The sequence below is a fragment of the Bombina bombina genome, chromosome 4 (genome assembly GCF_027579735.1).
Source record: "Bombina bombina isolate aBomBom1 chromosome 4, aBomBom1.pri, whole genome shotgun sequence".
Classification (NCBI taxonomy): domain Eukaryota; kingdom Metazoa; phylum Chordata; class Amphibia; order Anura; family Bombinatoridae; genus Bombina; species Bombina bombina.
In genome coordinates, this window is record NC_069502.1 from 939,384,872 (window position 1) to 939,409,606 (window position 24,735).

At 39.6% G+C, this 24,735-nt stretch overlaps 1 protein-coding gene across 1 annotated transcript in view; it reads right to left on the reverse strand.

The window, feature by feature from the left end:
- The window catches only part of RDH13 (retinol dehydrogenase 13), a 115,945-nt gene that overhangs the window by 89,019 nt on the left and 2,191 nt on the right, over positions 1-24,735 (reverse strand). The window contains exons 2-4 of the mRNA XM_053711922.1: positions 24,379-24,497; positions 11,532-11,687; positions 10,099-10,203 (exon numbers count right to left, since the gene is read on the reverse strand). Coding sequence (XP_053567897.1) covers positions 10,099-10,203; positions 11,532-11,687; positions 24,379-24,497 — 380 coding nt within the window. The remainder of the gene's footprint in view (positions 1-10,098; positions 10,204-11,531; positions 11,688-24,378; positions 24,498-24,735) is intronic.

Here is a 24,735-nt window from a genome sequence, read left to right on the forward strand (position 1 = left end):
CTGGCCTTAGAGTCTACCTGATCTGCTGCGGCACGGTGATGGTGGGCGGAAGTGGGCGTGGCCGGGCATGAGCGGATGTGGCGGGCGCGCGCGAGAGAGAGAGGGAGGGGAAGGAGATAGAAAGAGAGGGGGAGAGAGCAAAAGAGAGGGTAAGAGAGAGCAAAAAAGAGGGGAAAGAGCAAAAGAGAGGGGGGAGAGAGAGAGCAAAAGAGAGGGGGGAGAGAGAGAGAGCAAAAGAGGTGGAGCGAGAGAGCGCAAAAGAGAGGGGGTGAGAGAGCGCAAAAGAGAGGGGGGAGAGAGAGCGCAAAAGAGAGGGGGGAGAGAGAGCGCAAAAGAGAGGGGGGGAGAGAGAGCGCAAAAGAGAGGGGGGAGAGAGAGCGCAAAAGAGAGGGGGGAGAGAGAGCGCAAAAGAGAGGGGGGGAGAGAGAGCGCAAAAGAGGGGGGGGGAGAGAGAGCGCAAAAGAGAGGGGGGAGAGAGAGCGCAAAAGAGAGGGGGGAGAGAGAGCGCAAAAGAGAGGGGGGAGAGAGAGCGCAAAAGAGAGGGGGGAGAGAGAGCGCAAAAGAGAGGGGGGAGAGAGAGCGCAAAAGAGAGGGGGGGAGAGAGAGCGCAAAAAGAGAGGGGGGAGAGAGAGCGCAAAAAGAGAGGGGGGAGAGAGAGCGCAAAAAGAGAGGGGGGAGAGAGAGCGCAAAAAGAGAGGGGGGAGAGAGAGCGCAAAAAGAGAGGGGGGGAGAGAGAGCGCAAAAAGAGAGGGGGGAGAGAGAGCGCAAAAAGAGAGGGGGGAGAGAGAGCGCAAAAAGAGAGGGGGGAGAGAGAGCGCAAAAAGAGAGGGGGGAGAGAGAGCGCAAAAAGAGAGGGGGGAGAGAGAGCGCAAAAAGAGAGGGGGGGAGAGAGAGCGCAAAAAGAGAGGGGAGAGAGAGAGCGCAAAAAGAGAGGGGGGAGAGAGAGCGCAAAAAGAGAGGGGGGAGAGAGAGCGCAAAAAGAGAGGGGGGAGAGAGAGCGCAAAAAGAGAGGGGGGAGAGAGAGCGCAAAAAGAGAGGGGGGAGAGAGAGCGCAAAAAGAGAGGGGGGAGAGAGAGCGCAAAAAGAGAGGGGGGAGAGAGAGCGCAAAAGAGAGGGGGGAGAGAGAGCGCAAAAGAGAGGGGGGAGAGAGCGCAAAAGAGAGGGGGGAGAGAGAGCGCAAAAGAGAGGGGGGAGAGAGAGCGCAAAAGAGAGAGCGCAAAAGAAAGGGGGGAGAGAGAGAGAGAGAGAGAGATGTTCGAAAATGATAAAGTATGGGGAGAACATCAATTTAAAAAGTTCATACTCAGATACTACAGATATATCGACGATATTATAATGATTGGGGGGGGCAAAAACTGAGGCTCAGCTATTTTTAGAATTTTTAAATATCAACCAATACAATTTGAGTTTCAGTAGTAAAATTTCAGAATGTGAAATAGAATTAGAATTAGTTTTAGTACTATTTATAGATGAGGGAGGTAAAGTTGCAACAAGAAACTATAGAAAGCCCACTGATAGAAACGGGTATTTGCATGCGAGCAGTGGGCATCTACCACATGGAAAAATAATATCCCTTGGGAAAATTCAAACATGTCCGTAGAAACAGCACCAGAATTGAGGACTATAGAAAGGAGGCAGATATCCTATCTGAAAAATTCAAACAGAAAGGATATAAAAAAGAAATGATAGAGAAAGCGAAAAATGAAGGACTAGTGCTTCCAAGGACAAATCTCTTAGTAACTGAAAAAGACATGACAAAGAAGAAAGAATTTAAAAAAAAGATAAAGCTAAATTTATCACCACCTATAATGAAGGATCAAAAGGGATCAAGTCCATTCTTAGCAAACATTGGAACATACTATTAGCTGATCCCCTAATGGAGGGTATTATAGACAAACAACTGAATATAGTGTATAGAAAGAATAGAGATTTAAACAGTATCATAGCCCCTTCAAAATTAAAACAAGTCCAAAATAATAATAATAAAAAATCCACACAGGGATCTACATGGTTAGCATTAAAAAATGGAACCTATAAATGTTATAGAAAGGACTGCTGCATGTGTACTATAATTGATAAGACAACAGACTATACATTGAATTGGGATAGATCCAAAAAGTTTGATATTAAACTGTAGGACAACTTGCAATTTTACTTATGTAGTCTATCAATTAACTTGTTTATGTGGACTAATTTATATAGGGCGTACCAAAAGAAGAGTCTATGAACATCTGAATAATATTAAAAATGGGTTAGAGGGACATAGCGTATCCAACCATTGTAAAATTAAACATAACTGTAGCAGTGAGGGTATCTCAGTTAAAATTCTGGAATTTATTAGCAATGTTAGAAACGATTGTTTGGTTAAACTTAAACAATCAGAAACAAGGTGGATTCATAGGCTAGGCAGTATGTACCCCAACGGTCTCAATATTGACATAGACTTTTATGCTATAATACTAACACACAGTCTGTCATTTGAAAGAGTGAGCACTACAAAATGGGATATCAATATGAAGATTGAGTTATAGGTGAGTCTCTCTTTTAGGACCCTTATAACAATAAATAATATAGATAACACCCACCTTTATTATGCTGGCTTTTATGTTTTATATCTACAGCGATTTTTGATCAATGAGTCTATATTTGGTAAATGTTAAAATTTTCTGGCCATATTTATTTGATATGTATTTTATGTTTTTATATTCTTTATCTGATAAATGATTTTTAGAGAGTATTTTTATTTTAACAATCAATTCATCATGTCTTTAAAAAGTTAAAATTTAGAGTGTCAAATGTATTGAATATAAAATGTATCTAGTGGTAATATGTACAATGCATCGATATGCCGGTTCTAGTGGGATTAAGTCAGACAATCAAACATGGAGGCAGGTTTTCACAGAGCCTGGTAAATTCAAAATTCCTTCCGGTAGCACACAGCTACATCCAAAACTTCACCTGTTGAAAAAGTCCGCCCGTGTTGCGGACGATATGCGTCCAGAAGTGCTAAAAAGTTTTTTTGGAACCGACGCTCATATTTTCCAAACACCTAAGGTAAGAACTCAAAGAGCAGTACCCGTTTGGAAGGTGATATATAACAGCCTGAAGGGACTGCATATATATACAGCTGACAGCCAAGAGTTTTTGGATTATTAAGGCGTTCATTTAATCGCTATCTTGTAAGTTTTTGTCCTATGTTAAATAAACTGATGCTGTGAGTCGTGGTTGCACCTGTCCCCTTTTTATCTAATAGTTCTTTTCACGGAGACCGAGAGTCTATTACAGTTTCTGGGGAGGCAGCACCATTTAGAACAAGCACAGAGGACTGTGATTTCGTAGTGAACCATTACTCACGGTACTGTACAGTGGTCATTTTTGTGACTTTTTGTATCACTTTCTATACAAGTGAACTAGTCCATTGGACAATTGGAATTTGTGGACAATAGTGTAATTTTTGATAAAACTGCACTTATACGATTTTAATTTTTGATACTATTTACATTTTTATCCGTTTATTGTTATGGAGTTTTATATTTACCAATTATGAGTTTTAACTTATTTTTATTACATTAGTATAGAATCATATATTCTGTATATATTTTATTGATATCTATAGAAGTATATATTCTACAACCACTTCTATTATTTTAACCTAGCTCGTCATTCTGAAGCGCTGCTTGCCAAACTAGTGTTCTTGTGTAAGAAACTTCCATAGTGCACTCTCCAATAGATTGAAGATTGAATGCAAGTAAACCTTTTAAATAAAGAGATATCTGGCGCCTAGGTGAAGGAAGGAAAAAGAAGATAAAAGACCTTTTGTCAAGTTTGTTTTTACCACCATACTGCAGTAAAAGTTGCTGAACTATCTTTTGGATCCATTCTTTGCATTACACGCTGGTACCAGCCCTAGAATTGGACTCTGGGTAATCTATGACTGTTTCCTATGATGTGTGTCTTCAGAACATAAAGACTATCCTTCTCTTGACTGTGCCTTGCCTATTGGAATTGAGGACCTCTTAGGCTGTTAGAGTCATCCACAGCTAAATTAGGGGAGTATTGTTTTAACTTGTTTACTTATATTGCTTGTTTTGTAGTCTCTTGTAATTGTGTTATTTTTATTGATCATATTAGTTATAAGAAGTCATATAGCTTTGTCTGCAGAAAAGTATGTCTTATTTGTATTAGTACACATTGTAGTTTATGTACTTAAACAAAGTAACCTTCCAGATAAGTGTAACTCTAAACCTTGCAATATTGTAACCTATTGAATGGCCTACTGAGTATAGAGAATATGTTTGCCCCTTTATAGTTAAAAAAAAAATGCTGCAATATTTCAGAATATTCTAGACCCTTCACCAGTGTAGAACATAGAAGGTTTCCCCATGTTTCTATACCGCCCCTTAATATTTAAGGGATATATGTGTCTTACGATGAAGAAAGGTATGAGAATAGGACGTTTTTGTAGGGATTTTCCATTGTAATCATTCCTTAGTATATTATCAAACTACTCGAAATAAAGAGAGTGAGGACACGTCTCAGCAAGAAATTTATATCAATTATACAATGAAATATGAGTTTTGTGAGTAGTATAATTATATTGATGGTATATTTTCTACTTACAATGGCTCTTATTGGATCTGTGTTATGAAAGCAAATGTATTTTTCCCTTTATTAACTGGTATCGTATCTACTATTTGGGTTTTGTAATTCCAGGTGTTTGTCAGCGAAAATAGTTATCTTACCATAAAGAAGTGTTTACCTTTTAAGGGATTTTGTAGTTTTAATAATGTTATGACATTATTCTTTCCTCATACAGGAGTGCAAGAGAATTAAGGTTGCATAAATAATTAGTAAATTAGTCGTGTTTATATCAAATGAGCCAGCTGATTCTATTAAGCTCATATTTTGAGAATTATAAACAGTACATATAGTAGCTTTGCCGAATAAAGCAACACTAGGTTATTTTTTTAGTAGTTCAAAGAGAAAGTGTGAAGAAATTAATTTTAAAGAAAATGTTTTTATTGGCTGTTTTACTTTTCATTCTTGTTGCAGGGCAGGCCTTAGCACAAGTTACTTAGCATAGCCATACAGCCTCTTGTTGAAATCTAGCAGTTTTTACTTGCTTAGTATTCATGTTTAAAGTATCATTTAAACAGTATAAAGAAGCTGTGAGTTATTCTCTGTAAAAGTGTAATAAATGTATTAAGTTTGTATTATATATCCACAATGTTTTCCTGGTTTTAAATGACATAGGATAAGTTAAGCTATTAAAGGAAATTGTGATGCTTACAAAAAAGGTGAAAGAAGTTTTGTTGTACAGAATTGTGATTGTATCAGGGTGTGTGCTCATCTTGTGCTGTTTTTTTTCCTTCTTAGACTCCTTCTGACTCAAGTGTCTGCTTGCTATGAGGATTCACCTGCTTTCCTTGTCTACCCCATGACCAAACCATCGTATTTCCAGCATGTACCTGTAGTTGGATACTTGCAAAGCACCCCTACTGAAAATGGACTATGGTATTTAAGCAGAGTGTCTGACGGAGGTGGAGCTCTAAAAGGACAAAGACTGTTCTTAAAGTGATCAGAGGCCACCCAGAGATACTTGTGCTCTTCCCATGTTATGCTTCACTGTGGAGAGTGTACAGAGTAGGAATCTGTCTGCTATTTGGGGATGCTAGCTATGCAGGTTGAGAAATAAAGATGCAGCGTTGTTTGGGGGTAGATAGGTTGCTGGTTGGGTCTTTGTGCAGATAGACCAGTAGTTTGGGGATGCTGGGAGGTAGACAGAGAGTATTGCAGTGACAAATTGTGCCCTATTAGCCTATTCAGTTTTTAAATGTTGTCTATATATTATAGCAGTAAATGTGAATACATTTCTCTACAGTATTATCACATAGATTCATGTTATATTGTAGTGTTAGGCTTACATTGTTGTTAATAGATTTACTAATTTTCTGTGCCTTTTATATAGTTGTTAAAAAAAATGAAATGTTATTCTGTTAGAATAAAAGGGTGGAATATTAGAATATATCTAGCATTACTGACGCCATTTTGTGTAACCACCATTTTAAGATGTGTTCATTATATTTCATTATAATGAAATTTATTACGCTGTGAGAAAATATGCTGATGTTAGAAATAATGTATCTCAAGAATGGCCTTGTAATATCCTTGGTGATGCGCCCGGATACACCGTTATCTAAACTGTTATTTTCTCAGTATAATTCTTTTTTCTAATATTTTTACTGTGCTTCTTTGTTCTAACTTATGCTACGTAAAATGGTGTGATTATGATACGTCATTGTTTAATCCCATATACTGTAACCATTGTCTATAAAAGTATTGTACACCTTATAATAAACAGAACAGTGATTAGACTTTACTTGCTGCATGTCTGATTTCTGTTCCCGAGATATCTTGTCAAGTAACCCATTCAGTTCCAGGTGAAGATGTAGAATACTACTAAGTGCTACCCCCTCTTAAGATAACGCCTTACAGAAGGTTCAGAGTCATTTAAAGAAGCTAGAACCTCCTTCAGTAGCAACCGGAGATGTTCAAGCTTAAATCTGAAATTAACTTCAGATTCATAAGATTTTTCCCCCATAGTGTCAGAGTCTGAGATCTCACCTTCAGAAGCTACTGAAGTATCCTCTTCATCAGATATCTGGGAAAGGTTGACCAGCGCAGATTTAGAGGGGTCAGAAACCTTACTAGCAGAAATATATCTAGATTTCCTCTTACGCTTACCTGAAGAAGGAAAAGCAGATAAAAGCTGCAGACACCGCAGAGGTTATCTGTGCAGCAAAATCTCCTGGCAAATAAACACCCCCAGGAGGTTGAGAGGAACCGCAGGGCACTGTATGTGAAAACATTATGGCTTGGGACATTTGAGAAGAAAGCGGTGGCATCTCCTGAACAGCATTGTCCTGATAGACAAATGGCTCAGAAGGTGTCAGGGTGCCAGGAATCAGACTGAGACGAGAAGTGCAAAAATAATCACACCTTTATTAATAGCAAAAAATTAATAAAAAGTTCACAAGTCAAATAACAAGCCAGGAGTCAAAACCAGAGCTGGAAGTCAGACGAGTCGAGTCAGGAGCCAAAGCGAATAGTCAGAAGAGCCGGAATCGGGAAAAAGGAAAACAGCAGAGTTATGAACAAGCCAGGGATCAGGAACCCGTCAGGCAGCCAGGTAATACACAGGAACTCTCACAAACAGGTCTGAAACAACGCAAAGCATACTGAACAGAGGTTCTTTAAATAATAAGCGATGACATCACAATTCTGAGACTGTATCCTGTCTCACATGGATGATGCACACCAGTCTGGCCATAAAAGGAAGTGCAGGAAATGAGTAGCATCCCCCACAATGCACTATAGTCAGGAAGAGAGGTGAGTAAAATGGCTGCCAGCAGCACATGGCAAACACAACAGGGAAAAAACCCTGACAGAAGGGAGTAATTTATCTTTGAATTTTAGAGTCTTAGCTAAACATGAGGAACAAAATTGCATAGGCAAAACAATTTGGGCCTTTAAACATAATAAACATTTGTCCAGGGAAACAGAATCTGGGTCTGTGTCCATAGCTGAAAAAGTCTCCACCCCCCCACAAAAAAAAACTGTGAAAAATAAAAATTAATTGTTATGTCACTTTAGGAAAAGAGAGTACTCAAAATCTTAACTGTGTAGCAAAATTCAAATTATGCTAAAATTTATTTAAGCAAACTTCAATCAGGGTCCCTCACACCTCTATACCTCAGGCTAGCTGAGGAGGACTTACCGCACCGGGACCGGAGTTGATACTAGTACAAGGAAGAACTCTCACATGCTGTAGATCCGCTGTCAGATATGGCTGTCAGCTCGGTAAACAATTAATACAGACAGAACATGCGATCGTCTTAACCACAGAGGAAAAAAACACACCCGTACTGGCTATTCACTCCGCTCTCAATGATACAAGCGGTAGAGCGGAGGTCACATGAACGGACTGAGAAAAGAAACTGAAAAAAAGAGTGCGTTTCTGTCCGACCAAATAAAACATTAACGTTTCACACTGTAACACTGTACTAATAATGTTCTCAAATAAATAATGATCTCACTTTGAGCATCTAGACTTGAATAACCCTTCAGTCAGTCTCCTTATAAGAAAGGGGGGAAATTAACCCCTAAAAGTCTCCTTATCGTTTTCATTCACTCAGTGCCTGCCAGACTGCCCAAGTATTACCCCTAAAGGTTATAACATGTCTCATATGAAGATCCATTAGAGGAATAAACCTCCAAACTGCTGTCCTTCAGTACCTAGAAGGCAAATGCACTTACCTGTGGATCCAGCTGAAGGGCAGGAACAGCTTCTTAGGTGTGATAGACACTCCACTCTCTATTAGGGACCTGAAGAAAAAGAAAGAACAGAGCAACCAACCCTGGCTTTCTATGAAGGGGTAGCAATAATGTTAGAAATAAAGTAAAGACAACCTCGCCGCTTTCTAACTGCTAATAGCCACTATTACTCTTATTAAAGAGATTGACATGGACACAGCATAGCCCCTAATCCTTGCTTGCAGGGAAAAGTACCCATAAAAGGATTAAATATCTTCAGACACCATCTTCGCACATACTCCATTGACAAAGTCAAAGAGAATGACTGGGGATTATGGGTAAGGGAAGTTACACTTAAAGGGACACTAAACTATGGAAAAAAGTTATCTTTAATCGCAATATTATTATATTACAATGATCTTAGTAATGTGCATTGTGTTTCATTTTCTTACCGTTCTCGATATATTCTTATTTGAAATTTTATTGCTTTCCGAACCCACCACTGGCTATTCATATGCATCCTCCAATCTTTACCGATAACCTAAGTTATCAAAATGTCTGACTTAGTTAGTTATGCGCATGCGCGTCCGTTATGTGCATGCGCGATCTTAAGCGCTCGTCCGTTATGCGCATGCGCGATCTTAAGCGCTTTTCCCTCACCATGAAACCAGCAGACACTCTGCAGTAAGTATGCCATCAAAGGTATAATGTGCGCGTGCGCGAGTCAACATATTACAGCACGCATGCGCCTGGTGACGAAATCGTCCATTAATGATATGCCAAAAAACGCAATCGGATTGGCGATAAAGTTTTGTAAGTGAACAGCCCATAAAAGAGGAATGGTTTAGTGACGTCATACTCAAAATAAAAATTACAATTTTATTCTATTCAGAAACATCGTTTTGCTGTAAAGTCGGTAAGTTATTAGCGCTAAACGTTTGTGATACGAAATTGGTAATCAAATTGTGCTTAAAATGGAAAAGTTTTGGAATCCTTTAACAGCTTTGATAGGGTGCTCTTTGCCTCCTCCTGCTGGCCAGGAGTTGAATATCCAACTAGTAATTGGAATAACGTTGTGGATTCTCCATGCCATAGGAAAGAAATATTTAGAGTACTGACATTACCATTAACCGAGCAGGTGTGGTGAGCCTTTAATAAACATGCAACCTAGATGAGCAAAGACTGTTCTGTTTGTTGTCTCTCTCTCATGAAATAATTGGGTTTATAGGGAAATTTCAGTCAAAATTTAAATGCACATAGATTACATCTTTGAAAAGAAACATATTTGCAATATACATGTATTGGCAAAAATGCATCCTGTAACGTTATCACTGCTTTTATGTAAACATTTTTCTCTGCACATGCATGTGAAGCATAGCTAGGTATTCTCAGTGCACCAGCATTTTAAATACTTTAGCTGCTCAGAGGGCCAGTGTGACTTGTATCATATTGGCAATAAACAAATTGAGTCATTACCAGATGGTACAGGCACCTTAGGCACTGTGACCTGTGTTTAAAATTCTGGTGCACAGTGCATACTTAAATACACATTTGAAACAGCGATAACTTTTATTAAAAGCATTTTTGCTAATACATGTATATTACAAAAATGCTTCCATTCGAAAAACTGAAATGCATCCATGTGGATTCCAATTTAGGCCGGAAAGTCTCTAAGAATGCTAGGATTTCAGGACACAAAATATCCTAACATCTATTTTGAGTATTTTCATAGCGTATTATAACACGTCGCAGGATGACAGACATGTAGATATTCATTGTTCTTACCTAAATGGTTGACTCCAAATTGCATTTCAAAGTTATCTTCTGTCTTCCAATGAGGACACCTCATTACTGCTGCATTGTTTATCAGGATGTCTACATGTTCTTCCTCTAGATCAAAAAGGGAGCCAAAAAATGTATTTTGTAATTACTATGGGCATCATTCTATTGCTCACCTATGGCTGTCTTCCTTTCATTTCCCTTTGGGCGCTTTTATGCTATACTTTTATCACTGATCTTTAGTGTGACTGTGCCGCTACTATTTATCTCTGTAGATGTCTCTTTCTCATGCATTGCTATGACTGTCTCTGTCCTATATCCCCATGAATGCTCCTCTACAATGTTCCCATGCCCCCCCACCTCCTTTTCAAAATCTTTTTATGGTGGTCTCCATCTTCTGTCATACTTTCTTTTAAAGTAATTAGTTTCCAAGAATCCCATAATAAATATAATTGCTTGCACTAGAATATACAAATGTTGGCGTAAGACTTGTTAAATCCCAGAGAGCCACAGAAACTTTTAGTTTAATAAAAACATGCATCCACAAAAAAAGGTTTCAAGGGAAAGTCCACCCACTTAGAGTGTGTTTCTCCCGAGTAGACAACAGGCACTTAAATATTGCAACATTGTAAATACATTTGTCCCTTATTCAAAGTATCTTGATATAATTGCAAGTGACATTACATTTTGTATAGTAAAAGGAATTGGGCTCAACGGCCTTAATAGTGCTGGTCACATTATAATACCACTTTAAGGCTGTGAATTCTACAAAATGAGCCGTCAGATAGCTACTGAGTATATTTACAGTATGTAAGCATAAGGATCCCTCTTATGACAAAGTGCTGGGTTTACAATTCAAAATGTGTATGAGATCAACGGTCTGACGTGAATTATGCAGTACACTACTTCTCATTTTTCTCCAAAAATATCATCTTAAGTATCTGGTCTTCTGCATATTTCCCTCAACTGCTACTTATTCCCTTATTGTACAAACATGTGTACTGGTTCCTTAATATTTTAGCCGGCTCCTATCATTATATAAATATGTTAACCTCATCGTGTTAGAGGATACTTTGTTTTTCCCTCAACGTAAATTGCGTTAATTTAAATACATATTAGAGGGATATGAAACTCAAAAGTTTTATTTTAGGATGCAGATAAAGCATGCGATTTTAAACAACTTTCTAAATTTACTTCCATTATCAATTTTTCTTCATTCTCTTGGTATCTTTTGTTGAAAAGCAGGGATGTATGCATAGAAGCCGGACCACTTTTGGAGCACTATATGGCAGCACTATTTCCTGCCATGTAGCGCTCCAGGTGCCTACCTAGGTATCTCGTCAACAAAGAATATCATGGGAAGAAAGCAAATTTTAAAATAGAAGTAAATTAGAAACTTTTTTAAAAATGGTTTCATATCCCTTTAAGCACAGTCATACCTTCCAGTATTTGTTTTGCAAATTCTTTGATGGACTTTGATGATGCTAGATCCAGATGTTTGGCAAATACATTGTGACTCAGAGTTTTGCCACGGATTTCTCTTGCAGCATCTTCACACTTTCCCATATCCCGGCATGCCATTATTACCTTGCCCCCTAAAGTTCAGTGCCAAGAAAGAAATAGACAAAAGTGCACAAACATGAATGCATTTAAGACATTGTTGATACAAACATAAATGCTACTTTATATTAATAGCTAGTTTCCTACTTAGAATATTGTAATAAAAAGTTTAAGCTCTGTCCAGTAAAAAAGGAGTAGTTAAAGGGACACTGAACCCAAATGTTTTTATTTTGTGATTCAGATAGAGCATGCAATTTTAAGCAACTTTCTAATTTACTCCTATTATCAATTTTTCTTCGTTCTCTTGCTATCTTTATTTGAAAAAGAAGGCATCTAAGCTTTTTTTGGGTTAGCAGTTTTTTATTGGTGGATGAATTTATCCACCAATCAGCAAGGACAACCCAGGTTGTTCAGCAAAAATGGGCCGGCATCTAAACTTACATTCTTGCATTTCTAATAAAGATACCAAGAGAATGAAGAAAAATTGATCATAGGAGTAAATTAGAAATTTGCTTAAAATTTCACGCTCTATCTGAATCACAAAAGAAAAAAATTTGGGTTCAGTGTCCCTTTAATGTTGAACATGTAGGGTTTTTTTTTTTTTTCCTGAACGAATGTAATTTGGAGCGGATTACATTTAAATGGAAAATAATACAGCAGTATCAGTTGTTGCTTCCTATCGATGTCTTCTGGTTGATAGATACAGCCTAATAAACTTGCAATGGCTGACCACCATCAGGCAATTTGAATTTGTTTGAGGAAGAAACAGCATGTTGGTCTTTCAGTTTGATGATAGAAATGTATAGAGTACAATTCCCCTTTAATACAATAAATAAAACAAATGCTTGCAGTAGACATAAGTCATTTTAACGCAGTTATGACGTTCTATTCCGTCCTAACTGCGCCGGGCTTTAGCGTTGTTAGGACGGAATAGAACATCCTAGCCGTTTGCCTGTACTGAAGCCAATGCCGCTTCTAGGATGCGATTACGGTCTGGAGGGCGTGCCCCCCTGACCCGATACCATCATTGAAATCTCGCGATCGTGTGCACGATCGCAGGATTTCAATTTGTTTACATCTGAACGTTGTTCAGATGTAGACAAATTAACCCTGTCATCAAAAGGTTAATCACAAGGCAAAATAAAATGTAATTAGCAATGTTTTAAAAATGTTACACAACTGTCAGATTGTATGGAGCTATTTTGCTGCTGTTGCAAAGATCTATTTGTGCATTTTTAATATTTTTTAGTTAAAATGTTAAAATAATTTCCCTCAAAAGCCATCCATACCTAATATTTATAAACCTTAAAGAGAACGCTTTGGAGCCGCTATCCCCATACCGTAATTTAGATGGGTGAGTGACCCCCTCATTTGAAAGTGGGGTATCTTCCCCCTCTAGGTTAGAAGTGCGGAGATAAGGTCTGTTAACGCCCCTCTTTCCCCAGTCAGCAATGCCTGCACTTTATTTTTTATATTTTGCAGCAATCAACTAAACCCTACAAGGACTGCTGCACATTATACATATATTCTGCCTTTGTTTATACAAACAAATACTGAATATGGCCGCAGACTCTTTTCGGAGCCAGATATATTTGAGTAATAGTGCAACATATAAACATCTGGATGTGTACATCTCTTTGTGCTGCACTATTAAATAAATATTTCAGGCTCTGAAAAGAGCTGAATTCGGCAACCCGCAGCCATGTCCTGCATTCGTTCATATAAACGAATGCCAAATGCACATGTATATGTATATAGCGCCTTTCTCTATGTGGTTCACGTGCTGAGATACAATATATGTGGATGATATGCATAGTTCAACCTTAGGTCTTTCATTGTGGCTATTGTAGATTTTTATTTAATATGCCTGAGAGTCAATTAATTTGGCTGCCGCTGGAAGTCAACTCGTAGCAGGACTTTGGCATATTTGCAAAATCTGTGCTACTTCAAAATCTAGAATTTAAAACGGTGCAACATACTTATTGTGATGCAATTATCTGCAACATTTCACCTAAAATATTTCAATAGTAAATAATTTGCCAGACGGGATCATCTTTCTTTTTCCCTCCTCTCTTAAAGGAATAGCCTAGGCAAAATTAAACTTTCATGATACAGATAGCGCATGCAATTTTTAAGCAACTTTCTAATTTACTCCTATTATCTAATTTTTCTTCGTTCTCTTGCTATCTTTATTTCAAAAAGCAAGAATGTAGGCATAGGAGCCGGCCCATTTTTGGTTCAGCACCCGGGTAGCATTTTATGATTGGTGTCTGAATGTAGCCACCAATCAGCAAGCGATACCCAGCTGCTGAACCTAAAATGGGCTAGCTCCTGCGCTTACATTCAAATAAAGATAGCAAGAGAACAAAGAAAAAATGATAACAGGAGTAAATTAGAAAGTTGCATAAAATTGCATGCTCTATCAGAATCATGAAAGTTTAATTTTGACTAGACTATTCATTTAAGTCTAAATTTCAAAATATCTGTCACGATTAACTATAATGTAAGTTCGAAAAAACATCATAAAATTAAAAGGGAAGTTACATTTAATACATTATGTACAGTCTTACGAGCCTTTTCATAAGGGGAATGAGAAAACGCCACAGTCAATCCACAGTAGTGCTGAACTGTGCTTAGTATGCAGTGCTAACACGCATGTAAGAAAGTATTTGTCTTCCTCCGGAGAACGTTCCAGTAGCTGACACAGCTTGCGTTATCACCACAAGCCAAAGAAAGAGCAAACTATAGGCTGCAAAAAAGTTGTGTGTTTTTTTTCCTTCAAAATATTAAATAAAGTATTTTTATTGCCAACTTAAAGGGACACTGAACCCAATTTTTTTCTTTTGTGATTCAGATAGAGCATGCAATTTTAAGCAACTTTCTAATTTACTCCTATTATCAAATTTTCTTCATTCTCTTGGTATCTTTATTTGAAATGCAAGAATGTAAGTTTAGATGCCGGACCATTTTTGGTGAACAACCTGTGATGTCCCTGCTGATTGGGGGATAAATTCATCCACCAATAAAAAAGTGCTGTCCAAAAAAGCTCGAGGGACTGCGGTCCTGATTCACAGAAGGGTAGCTTATGAGGAAATTGAGGTAATAAGGGACCCCCAGGCTAGATACACCATAGTAATCTGCAAGCTTGATCACGTCATGCACACCCTAGTTTCTATATACCTTCCCAATACCCAACAGCCTGCTTGCCTTAGAAAAATCCTGAGATTAATTGACCACCACAAACAGGGCAGAGTTATAATAGCGGGAGACTACAACATGATTTGGGACACTAAACTTGACCGCAAGACGTTATCCCCAACCAAGATCACCCCCCAACTAACTCTCCTCTCCACACGCTTTAAATCCATCATGTCTGAATTTGGTTATTTTGACATCTGGCGATCATTACACACCACAGACAGGGACTTCACCCACTTCTCCCAAGTACACAAAACCTATTCTAGGTTAGACCATATTTTCTGTTCGGCAACGACCCTGGACTCAGTACTCCAATCTAGTATTCCCCTCTGCTCTTGGTCAGATCATGACCCTGTGCTTGTAGATCTTCACACTAGTGACCCCTGTCTTCATAAAAGTAGGTGGTCTCTTCCACATAACATCCTAGCAGACATCCCCTTCAGGGAAGAACTACGCAGAGATCTTATAGAACTTATCCGACTTAATGACAATGGTCAGACATCTGATGATACCCTCTGGGGCGCCATCAAGGCGGTCTCCAGAGGTTATATTATCCGCAAGCAGGCTCGCCTTAGGAAACTTGCTGGACTCTCCTTAGCCCAAGCCCACTGCAAGCTTCGGCTACTTGAATCCTCCAATAGAGCTAAAGTCTCTGAAGTACTGACCTCCCAGATCTCAGCCGTACGTGCACATATTAACCATCTAGAGTTGAGGCGCACCCAAGAGAACCTTACAAAACTTAAGCAATTATTTTATTATAAGGGCAATAGGGCCGACACTCTGTTAGCACACAAATTGCGTCAGCGGAATAGCTCTTCCCGCATACACCAAATCATTCACAACAACAAGACTCATAAACTACCCTCACAGATAGGGGAATGTTTCTCAGACTATTATTCTAAACTCTACAATCTTGAGGGCAATGAAATTAAAGCCCCTGCCTCCACTCAACAGATTAAAACATTTCTAGAGTCCCTAAAGTTGCCGTCCTTAACCACGGAACAACAAGAGTCACTGTCCAACCCATTTACCCAGCTGGAAATCAAGCAGGTCATCCAGCGCCTTAAACCTCTTAAGGCCCCCGGCCCAGACGGGTTCCCCGCACAGTTCTACAAAACTTATAGTCAAGAACTAATCCCGCTTCTTCTTAGATTTTTTAATACTGCCAGGCAAGAGGGTAGTTTCAATCGTGAATTCTTGGAGGCTGAAATCATCATGATTCCCAAGCCAAATAGGGACCCCTCCTTCTGCCCCAATTATAGGCCCATCTCGCTTATAAATGTTGATATAAAAATTTATTCCAAACTTCTCGCTAATCGACTATGCAAACTTCTGCCCATCCTAGTCAACCCAGACCAGGTGGGATTTGTACTTAATCGTGAAGGCCCGGATAACACTAGACGCCTTATCAATATCACCTGCGAATCGACAAGAATGAACAAGCCCTTCTCGGTTATCTCTCTGGATGCCGAGAAGGCTTTTGATAGGGTTAGATGGAGTTACCTGTGGGAAACTCTTGTCGCCTTTAAATTCCCATCAGACATCTGCCTCGCGATCCAAGCTTTATACTCCAACCCCACGGCAACGGTCAGGGGAGTAGGGTTCCACTCGTCCTCGTTCCCCATTTTTAATGGCACGAGGCAAGGCTGCCCACTTTCTCCGCTCCTGTTTGCATTGGCAATCGAGCCGCTAGCGGAAACAATACGTACTGATAGGGACATAGTAGGAATCACACTCTCGGGCTCCAAACATAACATCGCCCTGTTTGCGGATGATGTGACCGTATTCTCTGCAGATCCGCTCCGCACAATACCTAGACTTCTGAAGATTCTTGAGGTCTTTGGCTCCCTTTCCTTTTACAAGCTGAACACCCCCAAAACGGAAATTTACTTATGGGGCTTCCCACAAACATATGTTTCAGCCCTCCAAAGTCAGTTTGACTTTAAATGGTCTAGCAAAGGGATTACTCACCTGGGAGTCCGAATCTCTAACGACTTGAAGCAGATGGTGAAGGATAACTATTTACCCCTCTTGGCGGACTTGAGAGGGCTAAAGCATGTTTGGGATCATAAGAACATCTCTTGGATGGGCCGCATAGCGTCCCTTAAGATGTCGTTCCTCCCTCGGCTCACCTATATTTTCAGATGCCTCCCAATCAGAATTCCCACCCATCTTTTGTTGCAGTTTCAAAGTGAATGCACAAAATTTATTTGGCAAAATAAAACACCTAGAATAGCCCACGGAACTTTGCAGTTCCCTGTCCAACTTGGTGGTCTGGCTTCCCCATCCATAGTAAAGTACTATGAGGGTGCCATGCTCACGCACATCTCCCAGTGGTGAGTGCTTCACTCGCAAGACAGGTGGAGAGACATTGAGCAAGCCTCATTACCATTCGATATCTACCTAAAAGACCTCATCTGGACTCCGGTCCATAGCCGCAGAACCCTACAGATACATAACTTTGTAGTTTTGGAATGCCTGGCAGTATGGGATAAGATCCGGCACCGTAAACTAATCGCGCCGCACCCCTCCCCGATTACTTCCATTCCAGGCCTCTTTACAGGTCTAACAGAAACACCCCAATACGTGGGCTAGGCTGGGTGTAAAACTTGTTTCAGACTTTTGGTCAGAGACCAACGAGGACGGATATCTATCGCTGTCTAAAGACAGACCAGGCGAAGACATCCCACCCTACCTCTTATTTGAGTTTACAAGGATCAAGAGTTTCCTCTCTAGCTGGGGTTTCTTTCCCTCCGCTCCGCGTCAGCTTACCCCATGGGAGACTGTTTGGAAAAGTGGACGTAGACTCCACAAACCTCTTTCAAGACACTATTGCTTGCTGGACGGTAATATGCCCCCAGACTTGGCCCCACATTTACGTAAGTGGGACACTATTCTTCACTCCCGAATCCCGGCAGATGCCTGGCAGAGGTCCCTTACCTTAACTAAAAAATCATTACATTGTGTGACAATGTTTGAAACCTATTATAAAGTCATCTCCCAATGGTATTTGGTCCCTGCTCGGTTATCTAAGATGTTTTCGACATCTTCTCCGCATTGCTGGAGAGAATGTGGCTCCCACGGAAATATGCTTCATATATGGTGGGATTGCCCCAAGTTGATCCCCCTGTGGAATATCTGCTTTCGTACTCTGTCTTCTCTAGGGATTCAGCTGCCAAAAACCCCTGCCACTGCACTTCTGCACCTAAACTTACAGGCCCTTCCTAAACACCAGCAGATTCTCTGCGTTTATCTCCTGTCGTCGGTTAAAACTAATATCGCCAGGCACTGGAAACAAATATCCCCCCCCCGCTGGCCTGATACCCTCAAAACAATGGCTTACTTACACGCCATGGAAAAGGACATATTTTACAGTCTGGATAAAAGTGACCTTTTTGAAATGGTTTGGGCGGACTGGACAGATATACATAACACCTCATGGCTCCCCCAGGTTAGAGATTAAGATTCCTTGCACCAGGCGCCTCTAGCGACTCCCTGTAGTATACCCCCCCGCCCCTCCTCCCCTCTCCCTCCCACCCTCTCAGATGAACCCCTCCCCCACCCCCACCCCCTCCCTTTTATCCATCTTTTACAGTTGTTTGGAAAATGTACTGGCTCCATTTCTGAGTCTTGAATACCTCAGTTGTAATTTTTCCTTAACACTTTTTTACATGTTTTGCACTGAAATATGCAGGGGTCCTGCGAGTCCCCATTTATTGTTATATATTGCTAAAAAACAAATAAAAACTATTTGAAAAAAAAAAAAAAAAGTGCTGTCCAGAGTCTGAACCAAAAAAAGCTTAGATGAGTTATTTTTCAAATAAAGATAGCAAGAGAACGAAGAAAATTGATAATAGGAGTAAATTAGAAAGTTGCTTAAAATTGCATGCTCTATCTGAATCTCAAAAGAAAAAATGTAGGTTCAGTGTCCCTTTAACAAACTGATACAGGTAAAAGAAAATGCCCCATTATTATAGGCAACATTTCTCAGATTTCCTCTCAAATTTACAACTCACTGCAATATCAAAAGGTAAGCATTAGCCTATTTTTCTTGTGGATCATTAAAATACAGCATATACATAAAAGGGACATGGGAGTCAAAATTAAAAGGGACGGTGACAAAAAAATAAAAGTATTCAACATAATTCAAGTGTATACTTGCTGAACCAGAAATGCTGTGGTTATCTGTAAAAAATACATCTTTACACACCATCCGAGGGCTCTCCTGTCTGCCCACAAAGTCAGTTTGTTTGTTTTTTACCAGTGGATGTGTGATCCAACTAGATGACTGGTCGCTTACACAGATCTGTTGAGCGCACACCTACTGATAGCTTTGTGCCTGCTCACATCTTGCAGTCATCTCCAGTACAAGCATGCACAAGCTACACTGTGGGTGCGCACTGAGAAGGAATATAGGACGGGCTGTTGAGTTTTGATTTACAGTACAGTCCAGCCTCATTAAAGAAAAAAAAATCTCCAACACTGTGGACAGCCAGGAGAGCCTTTAGATAGAGTAAAGATATAGCGTTTACAGACAACCACAGCGTTGATCATGTTAAAGACTGCAATTTTAACACTTTCCCAATTTAATTCTGTTAATGAATGTACCTATTTCACCTGGTACCCTTTTTAGAAACTTGGCTCCTTCAATGAGGGCATATTAAGGGCAGGTAAAGAAACATGCATGCGTTTTAGGCACTATATGTGTAACATTATTTAAAACACTGCTGCTATGTAGCGCTCATGACGTGCACACTGCAATGGCTACCTAGATATGCTCTCATAAAGAGGCTAAGTTTCAACAGAGGATACAAAGATAAGGACGAAAGTGTAATTTTTATTTCCATCCCTCTTTAAATTAATAAAAATCCACTGGCAAAAAAAACAAAACTATAAATCTCTTAGGAATTATTCATTTTACAGATTACGCTGGTAGGATAGTGAAGAGGAATATCAAATTATACCCCTAAATGCATAAATGTTATATTATTAGAAAATGATTATATTGTTATTAGGTTAACGAAAAACAAGAGGCTGCTCCCAGCTGGTAACTCGCTCTAGAACAAGCTACTGAGCTGCTGTTTGTTCCTGGTATAGCGCTTCTCCTTCTAAGCGTGATGGGGGAAACTAGATGTGAACTCCCAATGTGTTTAGAGGAATATGGCTGCAAGTCACGGAACAGGCCCAAAGAATGCCGAAAAAAAGTCTTGTGGGGTTGCCATGTTCCTTGTTCAAATGAGAATTGCCTGGTATTTTGGGGCCGGACTGACCTTGTTAGGCAGGATCAGACAGATATACTTCAGGAAATGTATCCTCTGTGAAAAACACAATTGGGCTAAAAGAGGCTGCTTCAAGGTGGTAACTCAGCATAAAACAAGCTATTGAGCTGTTGTTCGTTCCTGGTAGAATGCGTCTATTTCTGTATTTATTAACAAGAAACAAAAGCCAATTGTACCGATCCCAGAATCTGACAAATTGGTATCAGATGTAGTTTACGGTTTCCAGGAATTTATTTTAAAATCCAGCTTTACTGAATAAAAATGCAGCAAATCTTCTGAAATATTAGAGCACCAAATAATAAAGAAATCAAACTTAAAGAGAAAAGAAACACATAACACACATATAGTACCACTTGCATAAGACAAAAATGATATGAGGGACATGATTTCCATGTTTCTGCAACTAACCATTACATACACAGCCCAGCTCCGGCTCATGTCACTGTGGCATACTTGGGTATAGAACACTTTACTTGGCAAATTTCATCATGACATATTTCAGTGTGGCCCTATATCTAGCAACGGTCTATGTGAAACGTTTTCACAGAGCTACACACTTTATCTGGCACTTTCCTTGTAGCAAATGTTTTATCAGCCTTTCTCAATTCCAGTCCACAAATGCCACTAGCCAACCAGGTTCTAAGGATTTCCCTACCTGAGTACAAGTTAGTCACAATGAATAGCCTGTTAGGGGTCCCTTTAACAAACTGATACAGGTAAAAGAAAATGCCCCCTTAAAGGGACACTGAACCCAAATTTGTTGTTTAGTGATTCAGATAGAGCATGAAATTTTAAGCAACTTTCTAATTTACTCCTATTATCAATTTTTCTTCATTCTCTTGGTATCTTTATTTGAAATGCAAGAATGTAAGTTTAGATGCCGGCCCATTTTTGGTGAACAACCTGGGTTGTCCTTGCTGATTGGTGGATAAATTCATCCACCAATAAAAAATTGCTGTCCGTAGTACTGAACCAAAAAAAAACCTTAGATGCCTTCCTTTTCAAATAAAGATAGCAAGAGAACGAAGAAAATTTGATAACAGGAGTAAATTAGAAAGTTGCTTTAAATTGCATGCTCTATCTGAATCACAGAAGAAAAAAAAATTGGTTCAGTGTCCCTTTAACCCCTTAATGACCGCAGCACTTTTCCATTTTCTGTCCGTTTGGGACCAAGGCTATTTTTACATTTTTGCGGTGTTTGTGTTTAGCTGTAATTTTCCTCTTACACATTTACTGTACCCACACATATTATATACCGTTTTTCTCGCCATTAAATGGACTTTCTAAAGATACCATTATTTTCATCATATCTTATAATTTACTATAAAAAAAATTATAAAATATGAGGAAAAAATTGAAAAAAACACACTTTTTCTAACTTTGACCCCCAAAATCTGTTACACATCTACAACCACCAAAAAACACCCGTGCTAAATAGTTTCTAAATTTTGTCCTGAGTTTAGAAATACCCAATGTTTACATCTTCTTTGCTTTTTTTGTAAGTTATAGGGCCATAAATACAAGTAGCACTTTGCTATTTCCAAACCATTATTTTTCAAAATTAGCGCTAGTTACATTAGAACACTAATATCTTTCAGGAATCTCTGAATATCCATTGACATGTATATATTTTTTTTTAGTAGACATCCCAAAGTATTGATCTAGGCCCATTTTGGTATATTTCATGCCACCATTTCACCGCCAAATGCGATTAAATACAAAAAATCGTTCACTTTTTTACAAATTTTTTCACAAACTTTTGGTTTCTCACTGAAATTATTTACAAACAGCTTGTGCAATTATGGCTTAAATGGTTGTAAATTCTTCTCTGGGATCCCCTTTGTTCAGAAATAGCAGACATATATGGCTTTGGCGTTGCTTTTTAGTAATTAGAAGGCTGCTAAATGCCACTGCGCACTACACGTGTATTATGCCCAGCAGTGAAGGGGTTAATTATGGAGCATGTAGGGAGCTTCTAGGGTTAATTTTAGCTTTAGTGTAGTGTAGTAGACAACCCCAAGTATTGATCTAGGCCCATTTTGGTATATTTCATGCCACCATTTCACCGCCAAATGCGATCAAATTAAAAAAAACGTTACATTTTTCACAATTTTAGGTTTCTCACTGAAATCATTTACAAACAGCTTGTGCAATTATGGCACAAATGGTTGTAAATGCTTCTCTGGGATCCCCTTTGTTCAGAAATAGCAGACATATATGGCTTTGGCGTTGCTTTTTGGTAATTAGAAGGCCGCCAAATGCCGCTGCATTTCACACGTGTATTATGGCTAGCAGTGAAGGGGTTAATTATGTAGCTTGTAGGGAGCTTGCAGGGTTAATTTTAGCTTTAGTGTAGAGCTCAGCCTCCCACCTGAAACATGAGACCCCCTGATCCCTCCCAAACAGCTCTCTTCCCTCCCCCACCCCCCAATTGTCCCCGCCATCTTAAGTACTGGCAGAAACTCTGCCAGTACTAAAATAAAAGCTATATTTGGGCTTTTTTTGTGTGTTTTTTTAGCATATTTACATATGCTGCTGTGTAGGATCCCCCCTTAGCCCCCAGCCTTACTGATCCCCCACCAAAGAGCTCTTTAACCCTCCCCCTCTGCCTTAATGGGCGCCATCTTGGGTACTGGCAGCTGTCTGCCAGTACCCAGTTTAGTGAAAAAATTTGCCTTTTTTTTAAAAAAAAACCCTTTTCTGCAGTGTAGCTTCCCCCCCCCCCCAAGATCAACCCCCCACCCCTTCCACATCGCTTAGCTGTTTATTTACAGCTTTCAAAAAGTAATTTGTTTGTACTTTTTAAACTTTAATTTTCTGTAGTGTAGCGGTTCCCTCCCGCTCCCGCCCCGTGCACGCGCCCACCCTCCGCCCCCCGTGCACGTGCGCGCTCCCGTGCGCGCTCCCGCCCCTCCCGCCCCCGATCCCGCCCCCCTCCACTCCACTGGGCACATCGATGGCCGCCCACCCGCCTCCCAGCCTTGCTCCCACCCACCAACGATACCGGCCACCGATGTCCGGTGCAGAGAGGGCCACAGAGTGGCTCTCTCTGCATCGGATGGCCAAGGGGGGTTATTGCAGGATGCCTCCATATCGAGGCATCACTGCAATAACCGGAAAGCAGCTGGAAGCGAGCAGGATCGCTTCCAGCTGCTTTCCAGACCAAGGACGTACGCCACACGTCCTCGGTCATTAAGTGTATTTTTTTTGAGGACGTGTGGCGTACGTCCTTGGTCCTTAAGGGGTTAATGTTTTCCAAATGGCTTGTTGTACATACTGCAGAGTATTAAATCTATGGCAAATTGTTTATTTGTGTTTAATTTTGTATTTGAAATAATTGGTTTATTCATTAAAACCATCACCTGTTCTCAAGTACATGCCCATAAAAATGGGCTGCACCTGCTGGTAAGGCAGAAATGCTAAAGTTTGGTATTGAAATGCTAATTATGCCTGGGGGGTTTCATGAGCACAACCAGCTATTTCAGATACAAAAATAATTCTCTCTCTCTCCTAACTCCCCCACTTAGAGATTAAGCAGTGCTACTGACTCCTGTTTACATAGTTTTTTTACAGATCATATTTCCAGTAAAGGTGGCAGTTTCTACAGGCAAAAGCAACTATTTCAAATAGCAAAATAATGGTTAATGAGTTTGTAAACAAATACACTCCAGCAGGTAAAACTGACAATTGGGAACAAACTAAAGGGGAGAACATTTTAGAGTACAATGCCCCTTTAAGGGTGGAACTGAGAAACACTGATTTCTGTGATACACTTAAAGGGATAGTATATTCAAAATGAAACTTTCATGATTCAAATAGAGCATGCAATTTTAAGCAACTTTCTAATTTACTCCTATTATTAATTTTTCTTTGTTCTCTTTATTTGAAAAAGCAGGAATGAAAGCTTAGAAGCCGGCCCATTTTAGGTTTAGCACCTGGGTAGCGCTTGCAGATTGGTGTCTAAATGTAGCCAGCAATCAGCAAGCACTACCCAGGAGCTGAACCAAAAATGGGCCGGCTCCTATGCTTACTTTCCAGCTTTTTTAAATAAAGATACCAAGAGAACAAAGAAAAATTGATAAAAGGAGTAAATAAGAAAGTTGCTTAAAATTGCATGCTCTCTGAATCATGAAAGTTTATTTTTGACTAGACTATCCCTTTAATGTTTACATTAGAAGCATCAGGGCAAACAATAATAAAAGGTCAAGTCTTGGAGTACCAAGGAAACAAGCAGCTACAGTTAAATTACCTCTTTTTGCAAGCTCCAAGGCGGTTTCTTTACCAATTCCAGTATTAGCTCCAGTTACTATCACCGTCTTACCCTCAATGGTTTCTTTACTTGGGCATATTCCACCTCCTGTATAATCTCTACAAAAAAAAAATGACAAGGTATTAGCAAATAAATATTGTCTCCTTGAGATACACTTTGAGACTATAATATCAAATGTTTCAATTATGTCCAATAAAGAAAACAACAACTTTGCATTATTGATTTATTTTGCTTGCTTTTGCTGTATAATACATTGTTTCTGTATAAAATATTTTTTTACTTCTCACACACTTTCATAAGAGGCCATAAAGCAAATTTTGCCATCTATTTTTTTTC